The sequence below is a fragment of the Procambarus clarkii genome, chromosome 51 (assembly GCF_040958095.1).
Source record: "Procambarus clarkii isolate CNS0578487 chromosome 51, FALCON_Pclarkii_2.0, whole genome shotgun sequence".
Classification (NCBI taxonomy): Eukaryota; Metazoa; Arthropoda; class Malacostraca; order Decapoda; family Cambaridae; genus Procambarus; species Procambarus clarkii.
Genome location: NC_091200.1, coordinates 7427880 through 7449633, shown reverse-complemented (window position 1 = coordinate 7449633; position 21754 = coordinate 7427880). Strand labels below are relative to the sequence as shown.

The window sequence follows — 21754 nt, the reverse complement described above, 5'->3', positions numbered from 1 at the left end:
ATGAGGCTGTTCTATACTGACCAGACGACCCAGCAAGATGTGAGGCTGTTCTATACTGACCAGACGACCCAGCAAGATATGAGGCTGTTCTATACTGACCAGACGACCCAGCAAGATGTGAGGCTGTTCTATACTGACCAGACGACCCAGCAAGATGTGAGGCTGTTCTATACTGACCAGACGACCCAGCAAGATATGAGGCTGTTCTATACTGACCAGATGACCCAGCAAGATGTGAGGCTGTTCTATACTGACCAGACGACCCAGCAAGATATGAGGCTGTTCTATACTGACCAGACGACCCAGCAAGATGTGAGGCTGTTCTATACTGACCAGACGACCCAGCAAGATGTGAGGCTGTTCTATACTGACCAGACGACCCAGCAAGATATGAGGCTGTTCTATACTGACCAGATGACCCAGCAAGATGTGAGGCTGTTCTATACTGACCAGACGACCCAGCAAGATGTGAGGCTGTTCTATACTGACCAGACGACCCTGCAAGATGTGAGGCTGTTCTATACTGACCTGACGATCCTGCAAGATGTGAGGCTGTTCTATACTGACCAGACGACCCTGCAAGATGTGAGGCTGTTCTATACTGACCAGACGACACTGCAAGAAGAGAGGGCAGCTGGTGCTGGGCTGGGAGAGGTGGGAGGGACATGATGAGTGAGAGTAGCAGGCCGGTGGGAAGGGAAGGGAAGGGAAGGGAAGGGAGAAGGCTGCGGAAGTCATGAATACATATTATATTCTCATGAATACATATTATCATACTTATAGGCAAAGTAAGAGTGTTACTTTTTAGTGTAAATTTGCAGACATCTGTGCATAGTGTTTGATTTTATACAAAGAAAAACTAAAGATAAAATACCAGGTCCGTTTAATATGATATTCCAAAAATCGTCGTGAATTCTCCCTTGGTAATGTCATGTGGCACTCGTTTTCCTTACACCATCCCTGATGCGACAATGTTGGGCACGTACCCCACAGGAACCCAGGTGTAAACATATATGAGGGCAGCACCAAGCATCTGGCATCCAACCGAAATAAATATAGATTAGTTCAAACAAATCTGTTTACTTCCCTTCCCTGCTTGCCATCCTCCCTAACGCCTGCTTTCCTCCCTCCAAGCTTACCTTTCTCCCTCACTCCTCTGTTTGCCTTCTTGCCTCACTTGCTCCTAGCCTCCCCCCCCCCACAAGGGCAGACCGGACATAGGAGCACCACCACCTCCCACAGTAATCAGGAAAGTGGCTATTAATCACCCTTTCTCTCACACATTATTACCCCTACTGTGGGTGTGGGATAACACCAGGACCACTACTGTGGGTGTGTGATAACACCAGGACCACTACTGTGGGTGTGTGATAACACCAGGACCACTACTGTGGGTGTGTGATAACACCAGGACCACTACTGTGGGTGTGGGATAACACCAGGACCACTACTGTGGGTGTGGGATAACACCAGGACCACTACTGTGGGTGTGGGAGTGTGATAACACCAGGACCCCTACTGTGGGTGTGGGATAACACCAGGACCACTACTGTGGGTGTGTGATAACACCAGGACCACTACTGTGGGTGTGTGATAACAATAGGACCCCTACTGTGGGTGTGTGATAACACCAGGACCACTACTGTGGGTGTGTGATAACACCAGGACCACTACTGTGGGTGTGGGATAACACCAGGACCACTACTGTGGGTGTGGGAGTGTGATAACACCAGGACCACTACTGTGGGTGTGTGATAACACCAGGACCCCTACTGTGGGTGTGGGATAACACCAGGACCACTACTGTGGGTGTGTGATAATACCAGGACCACTACTGTGGGTGTGTGATAACACCAGGACCCCTACTGTGGGTGTGTGATAACACCAGGACCACTACTGTGGGTGTGTGATAACACCAGGACCACTACTGTGGGTGTGGGATAACACCAGGACCCCTACTGTGGGTGTGGGATAACACCAGGACCACTACTGTGGGTGTGTGATAACACCAGGACCACTACTGTGGGTGTGGGATAACACCAGGACCACTACTGTGGGTGTGTGATAACACCAGGACCACTACTGTGGGTGTGTGATAACACCAGGACCACTACTGTGGGTGTGGGATAACACCAGGACCACTACTGTGGGTGTGTGATAACACCAGGACCACTACTGTGGGTGTGGGATAACACCAGGACCACTACTGTGGGTGTGTGATAACACCAGGACCACTACTGTGGGTGTGGGAGTGTGATAACACCAGGACCACTACTGTGGGTGTGGGATAACACCAGGACCACTACTGTGGGTGTGTGATAACACCAGGACCACTACTGTGGGTGTGTGATAACACCAGGACCACTACTGTGGGTGTGGGAGTGTGATAACACCAGGACCACTACTGTGGGTGTGTGATAACACCAGGACCACTACTGTGGGTGTGTGATAACACCAGGACCACTACTGTGGGTGTGTGATAACACCAGGACCACTACTGTGGGTGTGGGAGTGTGATAACACCAGGACCACTACTGTGGGTGTGTGAGTGTGATAACACCAGGACCACTACTGTGGGTGTGGGAGTGTGATAACACCAGGACCACTACTGTGGGTGTGGGAGTGTGATAACACCAGGACCACTACTGTGGGTGTGTGATAACACCAGGACCACTACTGTGGGTGTGTGATAACACCAGGACCACTACTGTGGGTGTGGGATAACACCAGGACCACTACTGTGGGTGTGTGATAACACCAGGACCACTACTGTGGGTGTGTGATAACACCAGGACCACTACTGTGGGTGTGGGAGTGTGATAACACCAGGACCACTACTGTGGGTGTGGGAGTGTGATAACACCAGGACCACTACTGTGGGTGTGGGAGAGTGATAACACCAGGACCACTACTGTGGGTGTGGGAGAGTGATAACACCAGGACCACTACTGTGGGTGTGGGAGAGTGATAACATCAGGACCACTACTGTGGGTGTGGGAGTGTGATAACATCAGGACCACTACTGTGGGTGTGGGAGTGTGATAACACCAGGACCACTACTGTGGGTGTGGGAGTGTGATAACATCAGGACCACTACTGTGGGTGTGGGATAACATCAGGACCACTACTGTGGGTGTGGGAGTGTGATAACACCAGGACCACTACTGTGGGTGTGGGAGTGTGATAACACCAGGACCACTACTGTGGGTGTGGGAGTGGGGTAACGACCCGGGGCCACCATTACTGGGCATGACTTGTCTTCCTCAGCTGGGCTAGGAAGCACTCTCCCCAGTACCCACTACTCTCCCCAACACCCGACACTCTCCCCAGCACCCACTACTCTCCCCAACACCCGACACTCTCCCCAGCACCCACTACTCTCCCCAACACCCGACACTCTCCCCAGCACCCACTACTCTCCCCATCACCCGACACTCTCCCCAGCACCCACTACTCTCCCCAACACCCGACACTCTCCCCAGCACCCACTACTCTCCCCAACACCCGACACTCTCCCCAGAACCCACTACTCTCCCCAGCACCAACTTCTCTCCCCAGGACCCACTACTCTTCCTCATCCCCTTCTCATTATTGAGTTATTACCTCATGTATGAGTGAGGTGAGGCCGGAGGGGTACGCCTGAGGAAGCCTATGGTCTGCTGTTTAAAATTTAGACAATAATTTTTGTTTTATTCAGATTACGAGTGAAGGAGAGAGAAAGCGGCGGCGAGTCCTCCCGGGGAACTACGAGTCCGGGGCAGGATAAGGCTCTGCCCCGCCTGGGTATTAGGAAGGAGCTCCCACTGACGCGCGTGGTGTGTTGGTCCTAATGTGCGGGGTGGCAAGGGCGTGTCATGCCCGGGTGTAGGTCGGGTTGGTGGCCGGGCGGGACACCATTGTCAAGTACACACACAATTGGTCCACCTGGAGTACAAGGTTACAACAACACAGCATTTGGAGTTTACCTTAGTCTCGTGTGCGGGGAGCGACACGCTGCTCTCACGGTAAGATGTTCACCGCTCCCTCAATGAGGAATTCACAGAAATATTACGACATTGAAGATTTCTCACACAATATTTCATCTTAAGCGCGCCCTCTCCTCCTCCCGCCCCCCGTCCCCTCCCAGTCCTCATCATCAAACCCCATTGACAACGCTGAACGAGGATGACGTAGGCACCTGTCTACGTCATGACGTTAGTGTCATAGGGTCTTATGTGCGTCTTTCCGTTCATGGGGAAAGGCGCTCTTGACGCACCCGGTGACAAGGATCATTCCCAAAATCCTTTAAAAATTAAGGTGTAGGGTATTGCGTTTTCTTCTCATTGGAAAGTATTACTGTGTAGTTCTGGTACCTGCAGGGCGGCCCCCTATAGCTGTCCCCAGTGTTGCAGGTACACCCCAGGTGTACCATGGAGTACCATGTACACCTGGCCATGGTGGGTGGTGTGTCCTCTCCTCATACTTTCTCAAGTCTCTCCACTAACAGAACGTCAACAACAAAACCAGCGGAATTCTCATGTAAATATTGACGGAACCCCACCTCAAGTTTCCCCAGACAAAATATCTGGGAGTGATTATGAAAAACAGACAATAGAAAAGAAAGAGAGAGAGAGAGAGAGAGAGAGAGAGAGAGAGAGAGACAGAAAGAACGAGAAAAAGAGAGAGGAGAGAAAGAGTCTTAGACCAGGAGTGAAAGAGACTTATGAGAAAGAGAGACAGAGACAAAGAAAGAGAAACAACGCAAGTAAAAGATAAAAAAAGAGAGAAAGAGATGACAATAACAAGGCAGTATGATATTTCAGATGGAACAGGTACACAAATGAAAAGCCTAGTGTTCACTGATGATGTTGAGTTATTGGGAATGTAGTTGGACTCTTCACTGACAATGAGAAGCCACGAACTAGCCCACAAAGTCGCCAGGAAACATGCTGCCCTACGACACATCTCATACCATCTTGACACCAGGGGGGTTACAACACATTATATGAAGCACAAGTCTGTTCTCATTTTCAGAATACATCAGACCCCTTGACCGCCTCCTCCCGTCATTCATCAACATTTAGGACGAGGTGGAAAGCCAAGACCAGAGAAGACACATCTCTGGTCATGACTAAGTCTGGTTGGACTGATCTCAACATCAGCGCTTTCAACACCGTCGAGATGTTGCAGGATTTACTGTTATGTATAAGGACAAGATTCTCAAAGTTCCGGACGGAGAAGAACTTAGAGGAGAGCCAGATTTCGGCAGATGTCTACAAGGCGCACCTGGACCTTGCTCGCTCAACACGTCAAGAAGTCAACTGACTATATGAAGGCTCTGGTAAACAGTTGGCGCCTCGTTCATCCTCTTCCCTTATATAATAGACACATGGCTTGGGAGTTAGCTTATTTTTAATTTATATAAATAAAAACCTCATCAAAGAAGTGAGGTTGTAGAGAGCTTCAGCCTTCCCATGACCCGATGGGAGATTAGCGCCACTGCTTGTAGCTTCAATCCGAACATCACTGACACTTATAATGAACCTTAGCCTTAGTTTACAAATAAAGGAAATAAAAGAAAGTGTAATTTCTTGGCAATGAAAACAGTGTAACATCTGCTTTGTGTTCGTCTCTGGGTGGCTTATAATGCCATATATTTGAGTACTAAAGTATTTCTTGTCGGTATCTTGCCAGTAAACCAAAGTGTTTCTTGCCGGTATCTTTGTCTTGTGGCTACTCCCCAGACTTGTAGATCTTTATCTACTGCTCTCGCTTTCAGAATTTTATTCTCTTCATTCTGTCTCCTTCAGTTCTATCCTTTCCCCTTTCAATCTTTCTCTCTTCCCTTCTTCTCACTCCATCCTCCCTTCTCCGCTCTTTCCTATCCCTTATCCCCTTGTTCCTTATTTCCATCCCGTCACCACCACTTCTCCCGTCACCCTCTTTTCCACTTTCGTTACCCTTCTCCTCCTCTCCCGTCACCCACCTCCTCCCCTCCCGTCACCCTCTTCCTCCCCTTCCGTCACCCTCCTCCTCCCCTTCCGTCACCCTCCTCCTCCCCTTCCGTCACCCCCCTCCTCCCCTTCCGTCACCCTCCTCCTCCCCTTCCGTCACCCCCCTCCTCCCCTTCCGTCACCCCCCCCCCACAGGTAAGAAGAGCTCCCGTGTGACGGTTGGGAAAGTTCTGCCTCATCACGGTGTATTCTTCCTCCTCCTCCTCTGTCCTTCTCACCTGCTTTCCTCAGCTCAACCTTTCCTTCACGCTCCTTCACTGTCCTCCCTCTCACTGCCTTCACGCTCCTTCACTGTCCTCCCTCTCACTGCCTTCACGCCCCTTCACTGTCCTCCCTCTCACTGCTTTCACGCTCCTTCACTGTCCTCCCTCTCACTGCCTTCACGCTCCTTCACTGTCCTCCCTCTCACTGCCTTCACGCCCCTTCACTGTCCTCCCTCTCACTGCCTTCACGCTCCTTCACTGTCCTCCCTCTCACTGCCTTCACGCCCCTTCACTGTCCTCCCTCTCACTACCTTCACGCTCCTTCACTGTCCTCCCTCTCACTGCCTTCACGCCCCTTCACTGTCCTCCCTCTCACTGCCTTCACGCTCCTTCACTGTCCTCCCTCTCACTGCCTTCACGCCCCTTCACTGTCCTCCCTCTCACTGCCTTCACGCTCCTTCACTGTCCTCCCTCTCACTACCTTCACGCTCCTTCACTGTCCTCCCTCTCACTACCTTCACGCTCCTTCACTGTCCTCCCTCTCACTGCCTTCACGCTCCTTCACTGTCCTCCCTCTCATTACCTTCACGCTCCTTCACTGTCCTCCCTCTCACTACCTTCACGCTCCTTCACTGTCCTCCCTCTCACTGCCTTCACGCTCCTTCATTGTCCTCCCTCTCACTGCCTTCACTCTCCTTCATTGTCCTCCCTCTCACTGCCTTCACGCTCCTTCATTGTCCTCCCTCTCACTGCCTTCACGCTCCTTCACTGTCCTCCCTCTCACTGCCTTCACGCTCCTTCATTGTCCTCCCTCTCACTGCCTTCACGCTCCTTCACTGTCCTCCCTCTCACTGCCTTCACGCTCCTTCATTGTCCTCCCTCTCACTGCCTTCACGCTCCTTCACTGTCCTCCCTCTCACTGCCTTCACGCTCCTTCATTGTCCTCCCTCTCACTGCCTTCACGCTCCTTCACTGTCCTCCCTCTCACTGCCTTCACGCTCCTTCATTGTCCTCCCTCTCACTGCCTTCACGCTCCTTCACTGTCCTCCCTCTCACTACCTTCACGCTCCTTCATTGTCCTCCCTCTCACTGCCTTCACGCTCCTTCACTGTCCTCCCTCTCATTACCTTCACGCTCCTTCACTGTCCTCCCTCTCACTGCCTTCACGCTCCTTCACTGTCCTCACTCTCACTGCCTTCACGCTCCTTCACTGTCCTCACTCTCACTGCCTTCACGCTCCTTCACTGTCCTCCCTCTCACTGCCTTCACGCTCCTTCACTGTCCTCCCTCTCATTACCTTCACGCTCCTTCACTGTCCTCCCTCTCACTGCCTTCACGCTCCTTCACTGTCCTCCCTCTCACTGCCTTCACGCTCCTTCACTGTCCTCCCTCTCACTACCTTCACGCTCCTTCACTGTCCTCCCTCTCACTACCTCCACGCTCCTCCTTTCTCTACCTCTTCCCTTCAATTATACTTCCCGTCTTCTAACCCTCGTCTCTCACACCATTTCTTTCTCCCTTCCCATTCTCCGCCTGCCTTTCTCTCTTCCCCTCTCTTCCCCTCCCTCCCCCCCCCCCCCCTCTCTCTCTCTCTCTCACCAATCTTATCTCACAATTTTAGCATCTTTGCTAATCAATAATTCAACCACACCTTCAGGTGGTCTTGGCTTACGATTATTGGTTCAATGTGGAGTAAATGTAAACACGGAATGTCTTATGTATTGTCACCCTGTGCTTCAGGTCATCATTCTGGGCCCTCCGTGTCTTGTTTCCCGTCTTCTATGATCACTTCTGTGTTTCCCGTCTTCTATGATCACTTCTGTGTTTCCCGTCTTCTATGATCACTTCTGTGTTTCCCATCTTCTATGATCACTTCTGTGTTTCCCGTCTTCTATGATCACTTCTGTGTTTCCCGTCTTCTATGATCACTTCTGTGTTTCCCGTCTTCTATGATCACTTCTGTGTTTCCCGTCTTCTATGATCACTTCTGTGTTTCCCGTCTTCTATGATCACTTCTGTGTTTCCCGTCTTCTATGATCACTTCAGTGTTTCCCGTCTTCTATGATCACTTCTGTGTTTCCCGTCTTCTATGATCACTTCCCATCTATCTTCCTCTCGTGTCAATAACTGTGCTGTTCTCTAATTAGTTTGTTTGTCTTACCAAATACTATTATTGTCTGTGATTACTTTTATATTTTTTTACCTCATCCTCGTCACCACTACCCTCGTCACCATCACCCTCGTCACCACCACCGTCGTCACCACCACCGTCGTCACCACCATCCTCGTCACCACCACCACCCTCGTCACCACCACCACCGTCGTCACCACCACCACCGTCGTCGTCACCACCACCACCGTCGTCACCACCACCACCCTCGTCACCACCACCACCGTCGTCACCACCACCACCGTCGTCACCACCACCACCGTCGTCACCATCACCCTCGTCACCACCACCACCACCCTCGTCACCACCACCACCCTCGTCACCACCACCGTCGTCACCACCACCGTCGTCACCACCATCACCCTCGTCACCACCACCGTCGTCACCACCACCACCGTCGTCACCACCACCCTCGTCACCACCACCACCCTCGTCACCACCACCACCCTCGTCACAACCACCACCCTCGTCACCACCACCACCGTCGTCACCACCACCACCCTCGTCACCACCACCACCCTCGTCACCACCACCACCGTCGTCACCACCACCACCGTCGTCACCACCACCGTCGTCACCACCACCACCCTCGTCACCACCACCGTCGTCCCCACCACCCTCGTCACCACCACCACCCTCGTCACCACCACCGTCGTCACCACCACCACCCTCGTCACCACCACCGTCGTCACCACCACCACCCTCGTCACCACCACCGTCGTCCCCACCACCCTCGTCACCACCACCACCCTCGTCACCACCACCACCCTCGTCACCACCACCACCCTCGTCACCACCACCCTCGTCGTCACCACCACCCTCGTCGTCACCACCACCCTCGTCGTCACCACCACCCTCGTCGTCACCACCACCCTCGTCACCACCACCACTCTCGTCACAACCACCACCCTCGTCACCACCACCACTGTCGTCACCACCACCACCCTCGTCACCACCACCACCCTCGTCACAACCACCACCCTCGTCACCACCACCACCCTCGTCACCACCACCACCGTCGTCACCACCACCACCGTCGTCCCCACCACCACCCTCGTCACCACCACCACCCTCGTCACAACCACCACCCTCGTCACAACCACCACCCTCGTCACCACCACCACCGTCGTCACCACCACCACCCTCGTCACAACCACCACCCTCGTCACCACCACCACCGTCGTCACCACCACCACCGTCGTCACCACCACCACCGTCGTCACCACCACCGTCGTCACCACCACCACCCTCGTCACCACCACCACCCTCGTCACAACCACCACCCTCGTCACCACCACCACCGTCGTCACCACCACCACCGTCGTCACCACCACCACCGTCGTCCCCACCACCCTCGTCACCACCACCGTCGTCCCCACCACCCTCGTCACCACCACCACCACCCTCGTCACCACCACCACCACCCTCGTCACCACCTCCACCACCCTCGTCACCACCACCACCCTCGTCACCACCACCACCCTCGTCACCACCACCACCACCCTCGTCACCACCACACCACCCTCGTCACCACCACCACCCTCGTCACCACCACCACCCTCGTCACCACCACCACCCTCGTCACCACCACCACCCTCGTCACCACCACCACCACCCTCGTCACCACCACCACCCTCGTCACCACCACCACTCTCGTCACCACCACCACCCTCGTCACCACCACCACCACCCTCGTCACCACCACCACCACCCTCGTCACCACCACCACCCTCGTCACCACCACCACCCTCGTCACCACCACCACCACCCTCGTCACCACCACCACCACCACTCTCGTCACCACCACCACCCTCGTCACCACCACCACCACCCTCGTCACCACCACCACCCTCGTCACCACCACCACCACCCTCGTCACCACCACCCTCGTCACCTTGACCTTCCTCAGTGATACTCTTGGCTGAATTCTCTTTTTATTGAATTGATTCGTCATCCGCCTCCCTCCTCCTCCTGCTGCTGCACCAGCTCCTGCTGCTGCACCAGCTCCTGCTGCTGCACCAGCTCCTGCTGCTGCACCAGCTCCTGCTGCTGCACCAGCTCCTGCACCAGCTCCTGCTGCTGCACCAGCTCCTGCTGCTGCACCAGCTCCTGCACCAGCTCCTGCTGCTGCACCAGCTCCTGCTGCTGCACCAGCTCCTGCACCAGCTCCTGCTGCTGCACCAGCTCCTGCTGCTGCACCAGCTCCTGCACCAGCTCCTGCTGCTGCACCAGCTCCTGCACCAGCTCCTGCTGCTGCACCAGCTCCTGCTGCTGCACCAGCTCCTGCACCAGCTCCTGCTGCTGCACCAGCTCCTGCACCAGCTCCTGCTGCTGCACCAGCTCCTGCACCAGCTCCTGCTGCTGCACCAGCTCCTGCACCAGCTCCTGCTGCTGCACCAGCTCCTGCACCAGCTCCTGCTGCTGCACCAGCTCCTGCACCAGCTCCTGCTGCTGCACCAGCTCCTGCACCAGCTCCTGCTGCTGCACCAGCTCCTGCACCAGCTCCTGCTGCTGCACCAGCTCCTGCACCAGCTCCTGCTGCTGCACCAGCTCCTGCACCAGCTCCTGCTGCTGCACCAGCTCCTGCACCAGCTCCTGCTGCTGCACCAGCTCCTGCTGCTGCACCAGCTCCTGCACCAGCTCCTGCTGCTGCACCAGCTCCTGCTACACCACCTCCTGCTGCTGCACCAGCTCCTGCTACACCACCTCCTGCTGCTGCACCAGCTCCTGCTACACCACCTCCTGCTGCACCAGCTCCTGCTGCACCAGCTCCTGCTGCTGCACCAGCTCCTGCTGCACCAGCTCCTGCTGCTGCACCAGCTCCTGCTGCTGCACCAGCTCCTGCACCAGCTCCTGCTGCTGCACCAGCTCCTGCTGCTGTACCAGCTCCTGCTGCTGCACCAGCTCCTGCACCAGCTCCTGCTGCTGCACCAGCTCCTGCTACACCACCTCCTGCTGCTGCACCAGCTCCTGCTACACCACCTCCTGCTGCTGCACCAGCTCCTGCTACACCACCTCCTGCTGCACCAGCTCCTGCTGCACCAGCTCCTGCTGCTGCACCAGCTCCTGCTACACCACCAGCTCCTGCTGCACCACCTCCTGCTGCTGCACCAGCTCCTGCTGCTGCACCAGCTCCTGCTGCTGCACCAGCTCCTGCTGCTGCACCAGCTCCTGCTGCTGCACCAGCTCCTGCTGCTGCACCAGCTCCTGCTGCTGCACCAGCTCCTGCTGCTGCACCAGCTCCTGCTGCTGCACCAGCTCCTGCTGCTGCACCAGCTCCTGCTGCTGCACCAGCTCCTGCTGCTGCACCAGCTCCTGCTGCTGCACCAGCTCCTGCTGCACCAGCTCCTGCTACAGCAGCTCCTGCTGCTGCACCAGCTCCTGCTGCACCAGCTCCTGCTGCACCAGCTTCTGCTGCACCACCTCCTGCTGCTGCACCACCTCCTGCTACACCTCCTCCTGCTGCTGCACCAGCGCCTGCTGCACCAGCTCCTGCTGCACCACCTCCTGCTGCACCAGCTCCTGCTGCACCAGCTGCTGCTGCACCAGCTCCTGCTGCACCACCTCCTGCTGCACCACCTCCTGCTGCACCACCACCTGCTGCACCACCTCCTGCTGCACCACCTCCTACTGCAACACCTCCTGCTGCACCACCTCCGGCTGCACCACCTCCGGCTGCACCACCTCCTGCTGCACCACCTCCTGCTGCACCACCTCCTGCTGCTGCACCAGCGCCTGCTGCACCAGCTCCTGCTGCACCACCTCCTGCTGTTGCACCAGCGCCTGCTGCACCAGCTCCTGCTACACCACCTCCTGCTGCACCACCTCCTGCTGCACCACCTCCTGCTGCTGCACCACCTCCTGCTGCTGCACCACCTCCTGCTGCTGCTGCACCACCTCCTGCTGCTGCACCACCTCCTGCTGCTGCACCACCTCCTGCTGCTGCACCACCTCCTGCTGCTGCACCACCTCCTGCTGCACCACCTCCTGCTGCTGCACCACCTCCTGCTGCACCAGCGCTTGCTGCACCACCTCCTGCTGCACCAGCGCTTGCTGCACCACCTCCTGCTGCTGCACCAGCTTCTGCTGCACCACCTCCTGCTGCTGCACCAGCGCCTGCTGCACCAGCGCCTGCTGCACCAGCTCCTGCTGCACCAGCTCCTGCCGCACCAGCTCCTGCCGCACCAGCTCCTGCTGCACCTCCTCCTGCTGCTGCACCAGCTCCTGCTACACCACCTCCTGCTGCACCAGCTCCTGCTACACCACCTCCTGCTGCACCAGCTCCTGCTGCACCAGCTCCTGCTGCTGCACCAGCTCCTGCTGCACCAGCTCCTGCTGCTGCACCAGCTCCTGCTGCTGCACCAGCTCCTGCTGCTGCACCAGCTCCTGCACCAGCTCCTGCCGCACCACCTCCTGCTGCACCACCTCCTGCTGCTGCACCACCTCCTGCTGCTGCACCAGCTCCTGCTGCACCAGCTCCTGCCGCACCAGCTCCTGCTGCACCAGCTCCTGCTGCACCTCCTCCTTTACATATTTTATTTCCTAATTTTCATAAGAATTTTATTGATTTTCAAGTTCATCTTGATTAATTTTTTGTGGTGAAGTTATTGTTGTGGCGGCCGTCACCTGGTGATGACCCTGGTGGCGCTGAGCGTGACGCACCTGTCTACCCCACTCTCCCCGACAGGTGACAGGACAGACAACAGGTTGTCACCTTCCTGGAGTGTAAACTAGATACTAGTACCGTCTCCATCAAGGTAAGAAGGAATATCAAAGTTTTGGACTTAAGGAGAGAGAGTACCTGACAGATGGGAAAGAGAAGGTCTTAGTGAGAAAGTGTCAAGATGGTGGGTGTCGCCATACCTGGAACATACCTGGTCAGGGTTCCTAAAGTTCTACTCCCCACATGGGAGCCGGTCGGCCGAGCGGACAGCACGCTGGACTTGTGATCCTGTGGTCCAGGGTTCGATCCCAGGCGCCGGCGAGAAACAATGGGCAGAGTTTCTTTCACCCTATGCCCCTGTTACCTAGCAGTAAAATAGGTACCTGGGTGTTAGTCAGCTGTCACGGGCTGCTTCCTGGGGGTGGAGGCCTGGTCGAGGACCGGGCCGCGGGGACACTAAACAGCCCCGAAATCATCTCAAGATAACCTCAAGATAACCTCCCCGAGCCCGGCCTGGCGCCAGGCTCGACTTGTCATAACTTGATCCATCAGGCTGTTGCTTCTAGCGGTCTCCCGCTAGCCTGGATGCTTTTAGTATTACCATTACACATCTTAAGGTTGGATTGTACATACAGGAGGATTATGTACAATCCTTCCTCCGGGGATTGTTCCATCAGTCACAGAGCACATCCACCAGTCACGGAACACATCCACCAGTCACAGAACACATCCATCAGTCACGGAACACATCCACCAGTCACGGAACACATCCACCAGTCACAGAACACATCCACCAGTCACAGACCACATCCACCAGTCACAGAACACATCCACCAGTCACAGAACACATCCACCAGTCACAGACCACATCCACCAGTCACAGAACACATCCACCAGTCACAGAACACATCCACCAGTCACAGAACACATCCACCAGTCACAGAACACATCCACCAGTCACGGAACACATCCACCAGTCACAGAACACATCCACCAGTCACAGACCACATCCACCAGTCACAGAACACATCCACCAGTCACGGAACACATCCACCAGTCACAGAACACATCCACCAGTCACAGAACACATCCACCAGTCACAGATCACATCCACCAGTCACAGACCACATCCACCAGTCACAGAACACATCCACCAGTCACAGAACACATCCACCAGTCACAGACCACATCCACCAGTCACAGAACACATCCACCAGTCACAGATCACATCCACCAGTCACAGACCACATCCACCAGTCACAGAACACATCCACCAGTCACAGAACACATCCACCAGTCACAGATCACATCCACCAGTCACAGACCACATCCACCAGTCACAGAACACATCCACCAGTCACAGACCACATCCACCAGTCACAGATCACATCCACCAATCACAGACCACATCCACCAGTCACAGAACACATCCACCAGTCACAGAACACATCCACCAGTCACAGACAGTACTGCAAATCGCTGAGAACCAGCAAATAAATATGAAGCACCCTAGCAATCAGTGAGAAACTTTACAATCAAAGATTAGAAACCACCAATCACTATGGTAGAAACTCCCAATCAGAATAATGCACCAACCACAGAGAAGAGACTGCTATTTACGGAAACGAACAACCAATCAGCAACGAGTCCAGCAATCACAGCCGAAACCATACCAATCACAGAAGAACCCGCCAATCACAGAGAAGAACCAGCAAGTCACATATAAATGCCTACCAATCAGAGAGTAAAACCTGCCAATCACTGAGAAAAACTCGATAATCAGAGAAAAGCCTGCCAATCACCAGGAGGAGGAGGCAGACCGATCCATTAAGATGTTCAAGATACTGTGCTGGAGATAACAGTGTTGGGGAGTGGTGGAGGGGGGGGGGGATTGGGGGTGTCTAGGGGGGGATGGGGAGGGAGGGGGTAGGAGTGGTAGAGAGGGGGGGGGGGAGGAGGAGTAATGGGATGTCAGGAGAGAGGGAGGGAGGGAGAGAGGGAGGGAAGGAAAGGTGTGTGTACTCACCTAGATGTGCTTGCAAACGTCGGGCTTCAGCTCCTGGTCCCGCCTCCCAGACATGTTAAGTGCAATGACTCGATTCTCATTTTAGTAATCGCATGTACTTTATAATTAAATAATTATGTTACGCTAATTACTATTGATTACAATGTTAATAATTAGCGTAACATCAACAGTACCAGCAACAACAACAGTTATCACAACAGCAACAACAGTGATCACAGCAACAACAACAGTGATCACAGCAACAACAACAGTGATCACAGCAACAACAACAGTGATCACAGCAACAACAACAGTTATCACAGCAACAACAACAGTTATCACAGCAATAACAACAGTGATCACAGCAGCAACAACAGTGCTCACAGCAACAACAACAGTGATCACAGCAATAACAACAGTGATCACAGCAGCAACAACAGTGATCACACCAGCAACAGTGATCACAACAGCAACAACAGTTATAACAGCAGCAACAACAGTTATCACAGCAATAACAACAGTGATCACAGCAGCAACAACAGTGATCACACCAGCAACAGTGATCACAACAGCAACAACAGTGATCACAGCAACAACAGTGATCACAGCAGCAACAACAGTGATCACACCAGCAACAGTGATCACAACAGCAACAGTGATCACAACAGCAACAACAGTGATCACAGCAACAACAGTGATCACAGCAGCAACAACAGTGATCACACCAGCAACAGTGATCACAACAGCAACAACAGTGATCACAGCAGCAACAGTGATCACAACAGCAACAACAGTGATCACAACAGCAACAACAGTGATCACAACAGCAACAACAGTGATCACAACAGCAACAACAACAGTGATCACAGCAACAACAACAGTTATCACAGCAACAACAACAGTGATCACAGCAACAACAGTGATCACAGCAACAACAGTGATCACAGCAACAACAGTGATCACAGCAGCAACAGTGATCACAACAGCAACAGTAATCACAACAGTAACAACAGTGATCACAACAGCAACAACAGTGATCACAGCAACAACAGTGACCACAGCAACAACAGTGATCACAGCAACAACAACAGTGATCACAACAGCAACAACAGTGATCACAGCAACAACAACAGTGATCACAGCAACAACAGTGATCACAGGAACAACAACAGTGATCACAACAGCATCAACAGTGATCACAGCAACAACAACAGTGATCACAGCAACAACAGAGATCACAGGAACAACAACAGTGATCACAACAGCAACAACAGTGATCACAACAGCAACAACAGTGATCACAGCAACAACAACAGTGATCACAGCAACAACAACAGTTATCACAGCAACAACAACAGTGATCACAGCAACAACAACAGTGATCACAGCAACAACAACAGTGATCACAGCAACAACAGTGATCACAGCAACAACAGTGATCACAGCAGCAACAGTGATCACAGCAGCAACAGTGATCACAATAGCAACAGTAATCACAACAGCAACAACAGTGATCACAGCAGCAACAACAGTTATCACAGCAACAACAACAGTTATCACAGCAACAACAACAGTTATCACAGCAACAACAACATTTATCACAGCAGCAACAACAGTAATCACAACAGCAACAACAGTGATCACAGCAAAAACAACAGTAATCACAACAGCAACAACAGTAATCACAGCAACAACAACAGTAATCACAACAGCAACAACAACAGTAATCACAACAGCAACAACAGTAATCACAGCAACAACAACAGTGATCACAGCAACAACAACAGTGATCACAGCAACAACAACAGTTATCACAACAACAGTGATCACAGCAACAACAGTGATCACAGCAACAACAGTGATCACAGCAACAACAGTAATCACAGCAACAACAACAGTAATCACAGCAACAACAACAGTGATCACAACAGCAACAACAACAGTAATCACAACAGCAACAACAGTAATCACAACAGCAACAACAGTAATCACAACAGCAACAACAGTAATCACAGCAACAACAACAGTAATCACAGCAACAACAACAATAATCACAACAGCAACAACAACAGTAATCACAACAGCAACAACAGTAATTACAACAGCAACAACAGTAATCACAGCAACAACAACAGTAATCACAGCAACAACAACAGTAATCACAGCAACAACAACAGTAATCACAGCAGCAACAACAGTGATCACAGCAACAACAACAGTGATCACAGCAACAACAACAGTGATCACAGCAACAACAACAGTGATCACAGCAACAACAACAGTGATCACAGCAACAACGACAGTTATCACAGCAGCAACAACAGTGATCACAGCAACAACAACAGTAATCACAGCAACAACAACAGTGATCACAGCAACAACAACAGTTATCACAACAGCAACAACAACAGTGATCACAGCAACAACAACAGTAATCACAGCAGCAACAACAGTTATCACAGCAACAACAACAGTAATCACAGCAACAACAACAGTAATCACAGCAACAACAACAGTTATCACAACAGCAACAACAACAGTGATCACAGCAGCAACAACAGTGATTACAGCAACAACAACAGTAATCACAGCAGCAACAACAGTGATCACAGCAGCAACAACAGTTATCACAGCAGCAACAACAGTTATCTCAGCAACAACAACAGTGATCACAGCAACAACAACAGTGATCACAGCAACAACAGTGATCACAGTAGCAACAACAGTTATCACAGCAACAACAACAGTGATCACAGCAACAACAACAGTGATCACAGCAACAACAACAGTGATCACAGCAACAACAACAGTGATCACAACAACAGTGATCACAGCAGCAACAACAGTTATCTCAGCAACAACAACAGTGATCACAGCAACAACAACAGTGATCACAGCAACAACAGTGATCACAGTAGCAACAACAGTTATCACAGCAACAACAACAGTGATCACAACAACAGTGATCACAGCAACAACAACAGTGATCACAGCAGCAACAACAGTGATCACAACAACAGTGATCACAGTAGCAACAACAGTTATCACAGCAACAACAACAGTGATCACAGCAGCAACAACAGTGATCACAACAACAGTGATCACAGCAACAACAACAGTGATCACAGCAACAACAACAGTGATCACAGCAGCAACAACAGTTATCACAACAGCAATCTTTGTTATCTGCTTAGAATACTTTACTGCTATTGCAAAGTATTGAGGAATCGTCATTTGTAACTCGAAAAGATACGATAGAATATTTCTGGTAACTTTTATCTGTTAAACATCATGTGTCTATTGTCCTGCCAATAAAGCATTCATGTGGTATACAGTAGTGCTACATAATGTTACATAAGGTATATGTAGAAAAAGATATACATAGTGAAAATATATATTCAGGTCAATCTGGAAACAACCCAGTGACATCTGGCATAACTGCAAGGTTCCTTGCCGAGCTCATCAAGTGTAAGATAGTATACAAAGTTTGTATACATCAAAGTTTGTATACATCAAAGTTTGTATACATCAAAGTTTGTATACAACAAAGTTTGTATACAACAAAGTTTGTATACAACAAAGTTTGTATACATCAAAGTTTGTATACAACAAAGTTTGTATACAACAAAGTTTGTATACAACAAAGTTTGTATACAACAAAGTTTGTATACATCAAAGTTTGTATACAACAAAGTTTGTATACAACAAAGTTTGTATACATCAAAGTTTGTATACATCAAAGTTTGTATACAACAAAGTTTGTATACATCAAAGTTTGTATACATCAAAGTTTGTATACAACAAAGTTTGTATACAACAAAGTTTGTATACAACAAAATTTGTATACAAAAGTTCAGGAAATTCGTTTAATCCGTATTTTACATATATTTTTTTCACTTATATTTTACATTACAAAATAATTTACTATAATTATCCAAAATTGTGTTTACAAATGTGATTTATCTCATCACATTTACAAACGGAACTTACAGTACAATAATAATTTGTACAACAGTACAAACTGAACTTATTATAATTGTTACAATTTTACCCTCAATTAGTCCCAACGGTGTTCAGACCAGTTCACAACGACTGGTATAACCCAGTCACTGACCGTCCACAACTGCAGCAACAGCGGACAGAAGCAACAAGAATTAACAGCAGCAACGGGCACAGCACCAACAAAAGCGGACACAGCAGCATCAGCCGCACAGAACCTAGCAACAACAGGAGCCAAGGCGTCAACAGGAGCCAAGGCATCAACAGGAGCTAAGGCAACAACAGGAGCCAAGGCAACAACAGGAGCTAAGGCAACAACAGGAGCCAAGGCAACAACAGGAGCCAAGGCATCAACGGTGAAGGCAGTAACATCATCCACACAGTACGCAGGAACAGCGGATCCGGCAACAGATGGACCAACAGTAACAGTAACGGTGGCGACAGCTGCACAGAAAGCAAACGTGCCATTAAGAAATATGACAAACAGCAGCAACAGCAGATGCAACAGGATTACCCACAATCTCTTCAGTAGCAGACGCGGCAACAGCATAAACAGCACCAGAAACAGCGTCAGCAGCATGGGCAGCGCTGAGCAGCAACATCAACAGAGGAGAAACAGGTCCAACAATCTTGGGTGCTGACTCATCCTAGCACATTCCACTCTCCCTAATATTTGCATTTACCGTTGGTGAAGTATTCCATGGTACCACAGCTTCCACCAGACTGGGGCTTCCACCTGACTGAGGCTTCCACCAGACTGGGGCTTCCACCAGACTGGGGCTTCCACCTGACTGAGGCTTCCACCAGACTGGGGCTTCCACCAGACTGGGGCTTCCACCAGACTGGGGCTTCCACCAGACTGGGGCTTCCACCAGACTGGGGCTTCCACCAGACTGGGGCTTCCACCTGACTGGGGCTTCCACCAGACTGGGGCTTCCACCAGACTGAGGCTTCCACCTGACTGAGGCTTCCACCAGACTGGGGCTTCCACCAGACTGGGGCTTCCACCAGACTGGGGCTTCCACCTGACTGGGGCTTCCACCAGACTGGGGCTTCCACCAGACTGAGGCTTCCACCAGACTGAGGCTTCCACCAGACTGGGGCTTCCACCTGACTGGGGCTTCCACCTGACTGGGGCTTCCACCTGACTGGGGCTTCCACCAGACTGGAGCTTGCACCAGACTGGGGCTTCCACCAGGCTGGGGCTTCCACCAGACTGGAGCTTGCACCAGACTGGGGCTTCCACCAGACTGGGGCTTCCACCAGACTGGGGCTTCCACCAGACTGGGGCTTCCACCAGACTGGGGCTTCCACCAGACTGGGGCTTCCACCAGACTGGGGCTTCCACCAGACAGGGGCTTCCACCAGACTGGGGCTTCCACCAGGCTGGGGCTTCCACCAGGCTGGGGCTTCCACCAGGCTGGGGCTTCCACCAGGCTGGGGCTTCCACCAGGCTGGGGCTTCCACCAGGCTGGGGCTTCCACCAGGCTGGGGCTTCCACCAGGCTGGGGCTTCCACCAGGCTGGGGCTTCCACCAGGCTGGGGCTTCCACCAGACTGGAGCTTGCACCAGACTGGGGCTTCCACCAGGCTGGGGCTTCCACCAGACTGGAGCTTGCACCAGACTGGGGCTTCCACCAGACTGGGGCTTCCACCAGACTGGGGCTTCCACCAGACTGGGGCTTCCACCAGACTGGGGCTTCCACCAGACTGGGGCTTCCACCAGGCTGGGGCTTCCACCAGGCTGGGGCTTCCACCAGGCTGGGGCTTCCACCAGGCTGGGGCTTCCACCAGGCTGGGGCTTCCACCAGGCTGGGGCTTCCACCAGGCTGGGGCTTCCACCAGGCTGGGGCTTCCACCAGGCTGGGGCTTCCACCAGGCTGGGGCTTCCACCAGGCTGGGGCTTCCACCAGGCTGGGGCTTCCACCAGACTGGAGCTTGCACCAGGCTGGGGCTTCCACCAGGCTGGGGCTTCCACCAGGCTGGGGCTTCCACCAGGCTGGGGCTTCCACCAGGCTGGGGCTTCCACCAGGCTGGGGCTTCCACCAGGCTGGGGCTTCCACCAGGCTGGGGCTTCCACCAGGCTGGGGCTTCCACCAGGCTGGGGCTTCCACCAGGCTGGGGCTTCCACCAGGCTGGGGCTTCCACCAGACTGGAGCTTGCACCAGACTGGGGCTTCCACCAGACTGGGGCTTCCACCAGGCTGGGGCTTCCACCAGGCTGGGGCTTCCACCAGGCTGGGGCTTCCACCAGACTGGGGCTTCCACCAGGCTGGGGCTTCCACCAGGCTGGGGCTTCCACCAGGCTGGGGCTTCCACCAGACTGGGGCTTCCACCAGGCTGGGGCTTCCACCAGGCTGGGGCTTCCACCCGCAAACACCAAACATTTTTACCCATCATTTATTCCATTGATCAACTTATGTACTAAAAATAATATGACGAAATATAAGGCTTTTGGTACACTAAAAGATGGCGAGTTCCACACAAGATAAACAATAACAGAGAGAAGGTCTACCTCAGAGGAACTCTAACATGGAGGCAAAACACGGCCACAAAAGACAGGAGACTCCCAGTTACCGGGAGACTCTCAGTTACCGGGAGACTCTCAGTTACCGGGAGACTCTCAGTTACCGGGAGACTCTCAGTTACCGGGAGACTCTCAGTTACCGGGACTGGTGAGTCTGTGTGCTGGAGGAGACAGCAGAAAGTAGGAAGAAACCCTG

At 52.8% G+C, this 21754-nt stretch overlaps 3 protein-coding genes across 3 annotated transcripts; 1 reads left to right on the top strand and 2 right to left on the bottom strand.

The window, feature by feature from the left end:
* Window positions 1-11435: 11435 nt before the first annotated feature.
* Window positions 11436-13640, bottom strand: LOC123774522 (zinc finger protein 853-like). Its single transcript, XM_069304140.1, has 5 exons — window positions 13611-13640; window positions 12633-12908; window positions 12315-12590; window positions 12006-12164; window positions 11436-11714 (listed from the first exon to the last, which is right to left on the bottom strand). Exons 1-5 carry the CDS (start codon window positions 13638-13640, stop codon window positions 11436-11438), a joined length of 1020 nt encoding a protein of 339 aa, XP_069160241.1.
* A 31-nt stretch (window positions 13641-13671) lies between these two features.
* LOC123774521 (GATA zinc finger domain-containing protein 14-like) lies at window positions 13672-19674 on the top strand. The gene is made up of 3 exons (XM_045768857.2): window positions 13672-14495; window positions 15421-16025; window positions 19112-19674. The coding sequence occupies exons 1-3, from the start codon at window positions 13672-13674 to the stop codon at window positions 19672-19674; spliced, it is 1992 nt and encodes a 663-aa protein (XP_045624813.2).
* Window positions 19675-19699: 25 nt separating this feature from the next.
* Window positions 19700-21418, bottom strand: LOC138351967 (fibrous sheath CABYR-binding protein-like). Its single transcript, XM_069304139.1, has one exon. The coding sequence runs from the start codon at window positions 21416-21418 to the stop codon at window positions 19700-19702; it is 1719 nt and encodes a 572-aa protein (XP_069160240.1).
* Between the last annotated feature and the right edge of the window lie 336 nt (window positions 21419-21754).